At 39.9% G+C, this 12,258-nt stretch overlaps 1 protein-coding gene across 6 annotated transcripts in view; it reads left to right on the plus strand.

Moving 5' to 3' along the window:
* SLC24A2 (solute carrier family 24 member 2) overlaps nucleotides 1-12,258 on the plus strand; it is a 113,219-nt gene that overhangs the window by 81,448 nt on the left and 19,513 nt on the right. For all 6 annotated transcript variants that reach the window (XM_063320389.1, XM_063320390.1, XM_063320388.1 and 3 more), the window contains one exon: nucleotides 1,305-1,390. In XM_063320389.1, coding sequence (XP_063176459.1) covers nucleotides 1,305-1,390 — 86 coding nt within the window. The remainder of the gene's footprint in view (nucleotides 1-1,304; nucleotides 1,391-12,258) is intronic.

The raw sequence follows: 12,258 nt of genomic DNA on the forward strand, positions 1-12,258 counted from the left end.
TATGTATTTTATGTGGTCTCACCCTTGTCACAAAAAGGAATGACCTTCATATTTAAGATTTGTCTGTCTGCTACTTGCTGAGCGTCATTTAAGCCCATGTATGTTAATTGTGCAAAATTAGCTTTACTATGGTTTTCCATTAAGAGAATTTGTATTTTAGTTCCCAAGTTCCTATTCCAAAAATCTGTGCTGTGTCCTGTTTTCTCTACTTTACCTCAACATGTTCTCTGCATTAGGAAACCAGATGCAAATGTGTCTGATAAGAGCTGAATCATTTTGTCAGTTAACACTTTTTCTGACCTTGTGCTATGTTTAGGTACTATTTGCTTCCAGAATCAAGCAGTCAGATGGGACACTCTGTTAATAAACCATAATGCTGGCCGTGGGGTTAAGAGACAACACACATGCACTGAAATAATTACAGATAGTCTGGCACTCCGCTGTGGCTGTGATCTCAGATTTTTAATTTAGAAGAATCTCAGGATAGCAGTAATGTAACTAGACAGCTGTATTTACTTCTGTGCACAGGAGCATACCATAAGGCATGTTGAACTTAAGTTAGACGTTTCATATTGCTGTTCACCATAACTTCATATTGTCCAAGGGAGTTTTGGCCATTGGCATTTTTATCTAGTGCATACTTAAAGAGATAATTACTGTTTAGAGAATTACAAGCTAGTCAAAGTAAGAATAAATTTGAATGAATTTGGCATCAGAAACCAAAGGCCCAATTTTATCTCTTTAATTCCTGTAAAAGTTTAGCACAAGGACTACAGGATTCTATTTTAAAGATCATCCTCTGCTATTGGATGTTATTAGACCATCCATTTACTCTTTTCCTGCATTTTTGCATGAGAAAAAGCATGATTACAGCTTGGAAGTAACTTTACTCATTGCAGGGATTAGTGTGTTTTATATCCCCTCACCTGTAAATGCACCATGTTTATTTGTTAATGTCTGGGGAGAATGCTGTATGTCACTTTTTACCTGAAGTATTAAGCTCAGTCAGTTCAGCATAAACAAAAAGCACTGAATATTGCTAAGAATGTGAATTTTTCCAGGACATGAGTACCAGTAGAATAGTTCCTTTGAATGCAAGCTCACCACTCATAGGAATTTATTCAAAATGTGTACCAGTCAAATGGAAGACAGAATTTTTGTCTCTCTTTTAAAGGGAGATGTTGGTCTGCCTTCAGTATTTGATGATTTACACAGAATGAATACATGGCAGCAGTTTCAATTGATTTGTTATTTAATATTCTCTTCTGTTGTTTTCCCGCTCTTATTTATGGATGGTGCCACAGAAAAAAGTGCAAAAGTCGAAGTTGCAGTAACACCACCGAGTGATTCAGGACCAGTGCAGAATGGAATTGCCCATAACGTTGACGAGGTTAATGTCTTTTTTTATTCTTTTTTTTCTTATTTTTATATTAGTAAATTATGTTGCATACTTGATTGTGCTGAAAGTATACATCTTAGTAACAAGAAGCTGTTAATATAAACTGTCTACAATATATTTAATCTTCATTTACAACTGAACCCAATGCATGCTTTGCCATATATAAAAGCTCTTTTGTGCCCCTGCCCTTCAGTGTAAGGTAAGGTGGTAATCTGGAATGTATTCTTTTAGGAAATGTATTTTTACTTATCAGATAAGTTGTTCATAGCCCTAAATATAGCTAATGGAAATTGCTTGTCTGATTATCATCACATTGCACAAAACCTGTTCTCTTAAGAGAGTAGCCTGTCACGTTGCGCTTCATGGGATAGTTAAAAGTAGTTATAAAAGAGGAGCTGTACACAAACTTCTCCATCCTGCCTTCTGTTATCTTGAGACAAATAATAAATTAAGCTGAATAGTATACTGGTGTTTCTAAAGACTGTTATTGCATATGGTTAAAATCTGAAAAGAAGTAACTAAACAGTTAAATGTGGGTTTTTTTAACGTATACCTTTTGTACATAATAAGTAATTGCATAACTGTGTCTAACTTGCACAATGGCTACTGAAATAGCTATACAGTTGAGCTATCTTCTTTCTTAAATAAGTTGTAATTCTCAAGAGTAGCTGACTGCAATATATCGCCCTGCCAAGCCCTTTTTAAATGTCATTTAATTTTGTTTTCTTCAAATTTTATTAGTACCACCTGCATCCCAAGTGGGCAAACAAGTGGAAAAATGCTGGCGAATTGATTTTGCTAAACTTGGGCACTGCTCTTTTAAACTGAGACAGCGAAACCTGCATAGAGAGAGAAAGTCTTGTTAAAAATAATCCTTGATGCAGAAGCTTTTGTAGTGGTTTTGTTTGTACAGTTTACTTCTTAGCCTTCTCCTTAGGCTATAGTGACACAAGAAGGGTACTGCAAGAGATGGCTGACCAGTGGTCTATATCATAACATGAGCTTCCCCTTATTAAAAGTGGGATGAGCTGTGCTGCATATACACACAGCAAAATCGTGCAAAAAAGTCGAAGCCTATGTTTTGTTTTGAATCATTCCAGTCTTAGGTTTTGATATATTAGTTGCTTTCATTTATTTATCATTTAACAAAATTAGTTAAATGTCAGTCCAAGTCAGAGATCATCTTGCCTTCTTCATGACCTGAGCAATATCACCACAGGTGATATTCTTCCCTTTAAAGGTTCTGCAAGCCACAGGAAAAATTATAAGTGGTGTACAAGTAACAGAGTGTGTTTATGTCTGTTGGCTGCTTCCTAAACACAATTATCACTCACAAGGAGCGTAATTTGTACTGAAACATACTTCTAACAGGGAGAGGTTATCCTATTTTTTCTGCAAGGCTGGGAAAAAATACTGCAATGTGTAGCAGGCTGAGTCTATGGGAGAAGATTAAATAGCTGGAGGTGGAGAAATGACAAGGTGATGCTGGCCAGCTGGTGTGTTAGTGCACCAAGCATTGGCAGATAGCATTAATTCTTCACTGTTTGTAGATAATTTTGGTCTCTGGGAGTAGAAATTGAGAATCAGAATCAAGGATCTAAAAGAGATGGGTAGTTTTTTGGTGTCCTGAATGATCAGTAATGATAATGAGTCTCCTGTTGAAAAGAGAGCATCATAGAACATTAAATTACCTTTTCTGTTAATCTCAGTTGTTCAGACTGACATGCCACTTAAACGTCCTTGTCAGCCCAACAAAGCATTACTCTTAGGTAAATAAGATGAGCAAAATCTATGTAATAAAAAATCTCAGCACCACACTTCAACACTCAACATTCTAAGGTAAGGAAAGATCAATTTTCAGATCCATTTGGAACCTGTTCTGAGAGTCCGACCTCACTGCTGCAGTGAAATATGTCTTTAGACTATCTTTTAACTTCATAAAAAAAAACAAAAAAACAAAATCCAAAGCAGAGCAGCTTTTAGACTTCTGTTCTCAAAGGTCAATAAGGGGTGACATAGCCTGGTGTAACCTGTTAGGATATACATAAATCAGCCTGTGGGATGTATGAAAACTCTAATAGCCTCTAATAGAGTTCAGTAGCTTAAGAAGGAAATTGGTCTTGCATTGTAAGATTTTTTCCACTGAGACTGTTCAGTGAAAACAATGAAGGAAAACCAATCTTGAGCAATCACATCTTACAGAAATGCCCATACGCTATCATTTTGCCTTGTAATGAAGCAGTTTCTAAGCTTGTTCAGAAATCTGCAAGGTCAAGCAGCCTCATCATTCAAGACAATGGTTTCAATTTCAAGCAACTGCAGGGTAAGAAGGGAAAATTATTGCAAGAGTGCATTACTCAGCAATGTCTTCCTCTCATCTCCCTTTAGACATTTTAAACTTTCCGTGAGGCAGGGTTTGGAACTTTTATGTTAATTTCAGCAAGTACTAGGACATTCTGAAAAACTATTGTGCTGTATCAGAGGTGGGATACATTATTTATCCTTATCCAAATGACAAGATGGAGCAAGTAGTGAGGTTTGTAACTGATGGAGTAGCGATTCTGCAGGTTTAGCTCCATCAATCTGAAGGGAAGGGTTTTATGCGTCTGCTGTCACAATAAAAAATAGCAACCCCCTAATAATATTTTGAAATGGCCCATGCTGGCTTCCTCCCCCGTGACATTCCTAATTTTGTCTTCTTCCAGTGATAACCTGACAGTTGCTGCTATCTCAGGCTGCTTCAAGTATTGATAAGCTGGAACCTATTTTGTAATTTAAAAGTATATATCAGAATTTTTGAAAAATTGTAATAAAAGTAGTCTGTTCATCCATGTAACAAATAAATAGGTCTCTATGATACTTAGGACCCTCCTTCACTGTGAGGTTCTCTGCCTACTCTGTACTGTACAGGGACCCTTCCTCAACATGTTGCCCAGTTTTTTGTGCACAGCATCCTGATACACCGTCCCAAGCTGTGGCATCACTCGGAAGATAACACTGGGATATTCAGTTTCCTTCTGTTTTGTATGTTGAACTTCATGGACACTAATAGGATTACTCCTCATTTATACAAGTGCAGGCAATGACAGAAAGCACACACACAGCATTTGCATGACCTTTTTCTTTGAAGAAGATTAGAATTTGAGGAAGGGAAATCGGTCATTGACTTCCCAAGCCTTCTTTCTAGCTTTTCCAAACTTCATGTAGACACTATGTATCCATAGGAAATAGCATATCTTCAGAGACAATGGTGTCAGTTCTAAGAGTAGCTGTGTTCAGGGAATTAATACTGAAGGCACGGGATAGTATACCAGCCAGTCCTCATCAATAGGTTCCCCTTCTCTTTCAAAAACATGCTCGTTAAAGCTGAGTGACAAGAACAAAGTCATTATAGCTCAGCTCAGAGCTACAAATGCTCTTGAATTTTGATCTTTTTGTGAACAAGTATTCTCCGTTTTACACTGAGAATATAATTTGCTTCTGTTCCATGAGTAGAATTCAATCTGAATTTTGGTAATTTTTTTCTTACTCTGATGCAAAAAGAAATGCTGTAGTGTCAGAATTGGGAAATAGAGTATGAAATGGCTTCTCTACGATTTTCCACACGTATATATCCAAAGATACAGTTTTGTGATCCAGAAGCATTGTTTAGAAAAATCTCTTAAGAAAACGTACAATTAGTGCCTCCATGTCGCACTAATGATCATTTATAACTGAGAAAATGAGAGATACTGTCCGTCTTGAGGAACCAAGCTGCAAATACGCCTCGGGGGGAAAAAATGTTGTCCTGAAAACCTTGGGCTGGGAAATGGGTCTACTCACACAGCAGGTCATCAGGTATTCCTACCTAAAATTTCTTTGCAGTGAGGTAAAGAAGATCTAATTTTTTTTCCTCCATTGTCACATTCCACTATAGTCTTCATGCTTTTCCCTCTTGCAAAAACAAGCATAGTCATATTTGTGGGTTTTTTTACTTTCCATTGGTGCAGATTATGGTATCTGGCCCTAATTCCCTAGATGCAAGCATTTTAGTCATGTGAAGTTCTATACTGGAGTTAAAATTGTCTGAAAGTTAACTACATTAAAAAATGTGTGTTCCACTAGTACAAGGAGAATATGCAAATAGATCTTTAAAAACCCCTATTCTTTTAAAAGTATGATGTTGAGCAAAGGGCCCTTGTGAAAGGAAGGTCTCAGGCTAAGGCTGCAAGAAAAGGGGAAAAAACATAGCTTTTATGTTGTACTTCAGTTTTCATATATTTGTAAATTAAACTTCTTTTCAAAAAAGCGTAATACTGCAAATGCCATGATTTAGTTTTCCTCATACCTCTCATGGTTTCTGTAGTGGTTTTTTTTGTCATCTTTGTATTTTTTCCAGACTCTTGTTCTTTCCTCCTTTCCTTCTTTTTCAATTGCACAAAGCTGAAACACTACACAACACTGAGTCGAGGACAGTCAGTTAATGAAGGTTTCATGAACTAGGTGAATTTCACTTTATTTCCTGATCTTTTTTTTTCCATTTAATTTCTTCATTTGTCTCTGACAAACTCCACTTTCTTGCTTTTCCCTTTTCCCCAGGCCCTTAACTCCGTTCTTACTCCTCTCTCCTCCAGAGAACCTCAGCTGTCCTCTTGCTAGCCCGTGCTCTTGTGCAACAAGATAAACTCTGTCCTGAAGCTGCTTGCAGAAAGTCAAAGAAGGCCTTTCCAGAAAATGTCCCCAGCAACCCAGTCTTTTGTCCCAGACAGTAAGACTCATATAATCCCGCTCCCACTGTAAGCATCAGTAGATCTACACTTTGATAAAATGGGGATCTTCAGATGAGCAGGACAGACGGCCATCATCTCCTTCCCAGCCCCTAACCAGCACAGCAGGGAACAATACCTCCTCCCACCATACGGTCTGTAAGATCTTCCTGCTTCGTTTGCAGACAGAAATTGCCTTCCCCCCTGCTGGATATTGCATCTTCCTCGGGGATTTTGTTCCACTTAGTAGCATTCTGTCTCTTAACCTTTACCAGGTTGCCACAAAGGAGAAGACTCTGTTATATAAAACTTCGTGGAGTGGTACCTAGCATGTATGAGAAAATGAAAGAAGACTAAAAGGACACTGACTATCTCATTAAATGTTTTATAGGGTGCCCTACAGAGAAATGATCCTTCTGAGAAGTCCAATTGTCTCCCCTCCCCCCCGCCACCTTCTTAACAAGCATTTGATTAAGTGTGTTCAGTCATAGTCGTTTTAACCTGTGGCTTTCCTAAAAATAGCTTCCAATCTGAAGATAACACCTTTTCCTCCCACCTACACACACATGCGCGCACACACGCACATACACGCACGCACACATACACATGCGCACACTTTTACCTGTTTCCATGGAAACCCCACTGGAAAATGTTTACATGCCAGCCATGCCAGGGATAACTTTTCCATGAAAATATCAGGCAACTTGTATGTTGTAGGAAAGTGCCACGAATGCTGTATTGTTTTCCTTGGCTCTACTCCGTTTACCTGTGCAGCAGTGTGGTAAAGCGTCTTGTGCCTTCCCCACCAAAGAGCAGCAGCACGATGCGCAGGGCAGAGCCCCTGGTGGGGACAGATCTCCCCGGCCCTGGAGTACTCGCTCCGTTTGCATCAAATCAGCCTGATGTGAATCTGAGCGCCGTTGCATTCTCTGTCTCAGGCTATGATTCTGGGCTATATTGAACATTTCTATTTCGTAGAGAGAGGGTGGAGGAGATTAGAGCAGCCTTTGTTGTAAGGCGATGATATATTCCAGCATCCCTGGTATTTTTTTGATTGATCGTTAAAAATACATTTTCCAAAGCCCAAACGTTTTTTCAGTTGCCACAATCAGTCTAAAGTAGATGCCTGCATCTTGTTTGCCGGTATAGCTCTTTGTAATGTAATAAGAATGGCGCTGCCATCAAAAGGGATTGATCTTTATTTTCACAAGACTGCCAGTTGCCTATTCTACATTTTTTTCTGCTGTATACCAGTTTGACTTACTTGAAAACTCGGACAGTAAAAAATGGCGTGAAGGCAAAGGCTTATTCTTCAGATGTATCCCCATCACGCCATAGCTGTTAGTTCTCCTGGTGGGCTGACTGCAGTTTGGACTATGACATTCTGAGTACTTCTTTTCAAATTTTCTGAAGAGTGCTGGCAGTAACATGGACATAAAAAACTCCATATAAGCTCCGGGAGCTGTATTTGTGCAAGAGCCCAAGAGGACACAAGCAGCAATAGCAGAATGTGGAGCAAAAACCTGAGCCTTGCACCTTCCCGTAGGCACCACTTAAAAAGTAGCTCTTTTTGGTGAGATGCTCTTTTCGGCATATCCATATATGCAGAGTGCATTCAGAAAGCTCAGGGATTTAATTTTACTCCTTTCTTGAATTTTACTCAAGAGGAAAGACATTGTTTTCTGTCTTAGTTACCCCATAGAATTTACATGCTACTGTACTAGCTTACTATCTCACCTTCTTTCACATATTTTTTTCCCAAATGAGAGGTAGGAGAAGATAAACGAGTGATTCAAGTTACAGATAAGAAATAGAAAGCGGAGACTTGAGGCACTTCACAGTAGGGCTTCAGTTGCCTTTGTCCTCTGCCTTTCTAGTGAAATAAACTAATGTGAGATTTGCTATTCTAAAGAAAAAAATCAATCTCAATTCTGAAAATCAGTACTTACCTCTGAGACAGGTAACATTTTGAGACATCATAATTTTTTCTTGATTTCACTCATTGTGAGAAGTTAGGCTGTAAAGAGCTCTTCGCTTTCAAGAAAAAGAAAAAAGCTCAGCTGTCTTTTGCAGCACTATCAGGCAAAGAAGAAATTGCCTTTTTATAGGTCGTACAATATCTATACTTTATCATAAACAAATTGAACTGCAAATAGTTCCTGTCTGCAGTTTCCTTTCTTCTGGAGTCCTAATGCTAATTCTGTATTGATTAATGGTACCAGAAGTCAAAATGCTCAAAAAATGTACAAGCATGAGAATGCATAGCTCAGCTCTTCAGTTTAGTTGGGCTAACAGAATAATCCTCGGAATGTAATATTTATAAATCATATCCTATAGCTGTTACACAATACAGACTAGTTGTTAAATAATGGCAGATTCAGTATTTCAGATAAGTTTGAGGTGGTTCATTGTACTTGTTCTCTATTTTGTCCTAGTGTCAGGAAAAAAGTATAAAAATGCGGTTTAATGTTGTGCCAGAAAAGCAACTGTTTTCCCTAGGATAATATGAGCATAAGCATCCATGGAGACAATGATTTTCTGATGTTTGCTAGAAGCAGTGACTACATTGTGTCTTTGGCAGATGGAGTTTGCTATAAACTGTTGTTTATAAACAAAATAGTTATTGATGAAATGTCACCATATGTTTGTATTGTTTATATAACATGAAACTCACCGTCGTTTCCTGTTTGGAAAAATTTTCTTAGGAGATTGGGAAAAGTTGTCAGACCAGTCCTGAGCAAACCAGTAAGAGATCTCTTCTGTGGCATTACAGACAAGTATTAGATAGATGTTCTTGGATGAAGAACTTGTGAAAGATGGAGCGTCCGGAGATTTGGTACCTTTTTTGTTGTTTGTAATGAGTTACATAGAAGAAGAATTGAAGTAGCAAGAATAGGGTTATGAATATACATAGATTGTTTTAAAAGCAAAGAATATTTGTTAGAGATGTGTAAAAGAGAACACGAAGCAAAACAACACTTCTAATCTTTCCTTTCTTGAAAACAGGCAATCATAACTGTATTTTTTGTAGTTTAAAGATGCACCTTATTAACCCTGGTAGAATATGCAAAGGGAGCATTTTCCTATTAGAATTAATTAGGTTATCATTATTGATTAATATGTGCTAGGGTGCCACGTCCATCCCATCTAGGCATGAGTATGCATATGATATTCAGCACTGCACATGTGCATGTAACAAAAAAGACAGTCCCAAGCACAAGCACGAAAAAATGAGGATACGCTGCCTAAAAAGTGGAAAGAATTATGACAGCTAATGAGAATTTCATAGAAACACATTAATGACTATTATACATGAAAATCTAACGCAGTTTATGTCTAAACCTTTAATGACTGGATAAGGGATCAGGAGCACAAGCAGTGTTCTCCTCTGTCCTTCTAGTTGCAGGCAATGATGAGGGAAGAAACAGGAAGACCCAGCAAATCAATAACTGGCTCTGAGACTGGTGTCACCGGCAGAATTTTAGGTTTTTTGATCATCAGTTGTTCTACATGACACCAGGCCTGCTGGCGACAGACCGGGTACAGCTGTCTCAAAACAGGAAAAGGATCTTTGTGCAGGGGTTACCAGGGCTCATTGAAAAAGCTCTAAACTAGATTTGAAGGGAGGAAGGGGTAAAACCAGGCTCGCTAGAGATAAGCAGGGGGGGGGCATGCCCGTTTGAGGAATGGTGTACTAGCAAGGTCCTTCAGTCTGCTCCACGATGTGCGGAGTACACTGGAGCACACTGGAAGCGTCCCTGTACTAATGCACACAGCACCTTAGCCATCTCAGTGGAGGTAGGGGATGGAGATCCACACAGCAGCAAAAACAATTGTCCATGCATTAAAAACACGGAAGTGCCAGAAAACAGTCACATAGTAGTCCTAATTAGGACTTCTCCCCCAGAAAATGTGGCAGGATCAAATAGCCCAACTGAAGTGCATCTACACCAATGCATGCAGCACGAGCAACAAACAGGAAGAGCTGCAAACCATTGTGCAGCTGGAAAACTAGGGTGTAATTGCAATCCTGTAAACACGGTGGGATGACTCACACAACTGGAGTGCTGCAATGGATGGCTATAAGCTCTTCAGAAGGGATAGGCAAGGCAGACAAGACAGTGGGGTAGCCCTGTATTTTAGGGAGTGTTTTGACTGTCTAGAGCTTGATGATGATGATGAAAGGGTCGAGTATTTATGGGTAAGAATCAAGGGAAAAGCCAATAAGGCAGAGATCATGGTGGGAGTCTGTTTTAGACGACGCAACCCAGATGAAGAGACAAATAAAATATTCCATAAGCAGCTGGCAGAAGTCTCGTGATTGCTAAGCCTTGTTCCAGGTCCTGCTTGACTAACCTGATCTCCTTCTATAACAAGGTGACCCGCTTAGTGGATGAAGGGAAGGCTGCAGATGTTGTCTACCTAGACTTTAGTAAAGCTTTTGACACCATTTCCCACAGCATTCTCCTGGAGAAACTGAACGGTCATGGCTTGGATGGGCATATGCTTCACTGGGTAAAAAAAAAAATGGCTAGCTGTCTGGGCCCAAAAAACTGTGGTAAATGGAGTTAGATACAGTTGGTGGCCACTCACAACTGGTGTTCCCCAGGACTCAGTACTGTGACTGGTTCTGTTTAATATCTTGACCAACTGTTCAGACAAGGGGGTCAAGCACATTCTCAGTAAGTTTGCAGATGACACCAAGTTGAGTGGGAGTGTTGATCTGCTTGTGGGTAGCAAGGCTCTAGAGAGGGATCTGGAGAGGCTGGATTGATGGGCCAAGGCTAATGGTATGAGGTTCAACAAGGCGAAGTGCTGGGTCCTGCACTTGGGTCACAACAACCCCATGCAGTGCTACAGGCTTGGGGAAGAGTGGCTGGAGAGCTGCCCAGAGGAAAAGGACCTGGGAGTATTGGTTGAGAGACAGCTGAATATGAGCCTGCAGTGTGCCCAGGTGGTGAAAAAGGCCAACAGCATCCTGGCCTGTATCAGAAACAGGACGGCCAGGAGGGCTAGGGAAGTGATCATCCCGCTGTACTCAGCACTGGTGAGACCCCAGCTCGAGTACTGTGTTCAGTTTTGGGCCCCTCACTCCAAGAAAGACATTAAGGTGCTGGAGAGAGTCCAAAGAAGAGCAGAAAAGCTGGTGAGGGGTCTAGAGAACAAGTCCTATGAGGAGTGGCTGAGAGAACTGGGATTGTTTACCCTGGAGAAGAGGAGGCTAAGGGGAGACCTTATTGCTCTCTACAACTACCTGAAAGGAGGTTGTAGAGAGTTGGAGGTTGGTCTCTTTTTCCAAGTAACAGGCAACAGGACAAGAGGAAATGGCCTCAAGTTATGCCAGGGGAGGTTTAGGTTGCATATTAGGAAAAAATTTTTCACTGAAAGGGTTATCAAGCATTGGAACAGGCTGCCCAGGGAAGTGGTTTGGTCACTATCCCTGAGTGTTTAAAAGACAAGTAGACATGGCGCTTAGGGACCTGGTTTAGTGGTGGACTTGGCAGTGTTAGGTTTACGGTTGGACTCAATGGTCTTAAGGGTCTTTTCTAACCTAAATGATCCTATGAATTTGTGGAAGATGCAAAAATTTGCCACATTCCAATACTTCTCCCCTGAACACCCATGTCTGACCATTGCCATAAGCAAGATGCTGGTAGAAATGGGCGTTTGGTCTGACTTAATGTGTCTGTTTCTATCTTCTTAGTCCAGTCAATCTTACCATATTATAGAAAAATGTAGAGATTTTACACTACTTTATCCTCTCTCACCTCCCCCAAATCATTTATTACCTACCAGACATGAACCTTCAAATGCAGCCTGGGAAAAGGTCTTCAGATGATCCTGATGGTTAAGAAAAAGTGATATTGGTGCCAGTCATTTCTGACAGAAATGGTATTGATGTGTTTAATGACTATCTAGAACACTTAGAATTAATGCTATTTGTAGTAATGTAAGTAAACTGTTCAGGTCTATGTTGATTAGCATGTTCTGGACAGCCCTTTCAGACAAGTTGCCAAAATGGAGTGGGGAATGTAGGAGAACTGTGATTGTCTGTACAGCTTCGGGTTTTACTTGACTGTAGTATGATGTGGTTTTGTGACAGCAGTTAAATTT

The sequence above is a fragment of the Chroicocephalus ridibundus genome, chromosome Z (assembly GCF_963924245.1).
Source record: "Chroicocephalus ridibundus chromosome Z, bChrRid1.1, whole genome shotgun sequence".
Classification (NCBI taxonomy): domain Eukaryota; kingdom Metazoa; phylum Chordata; class Aves; order Charadriiformes; family Laridae; genus Chroicocephalus; species Chroicocephalus ridibundus.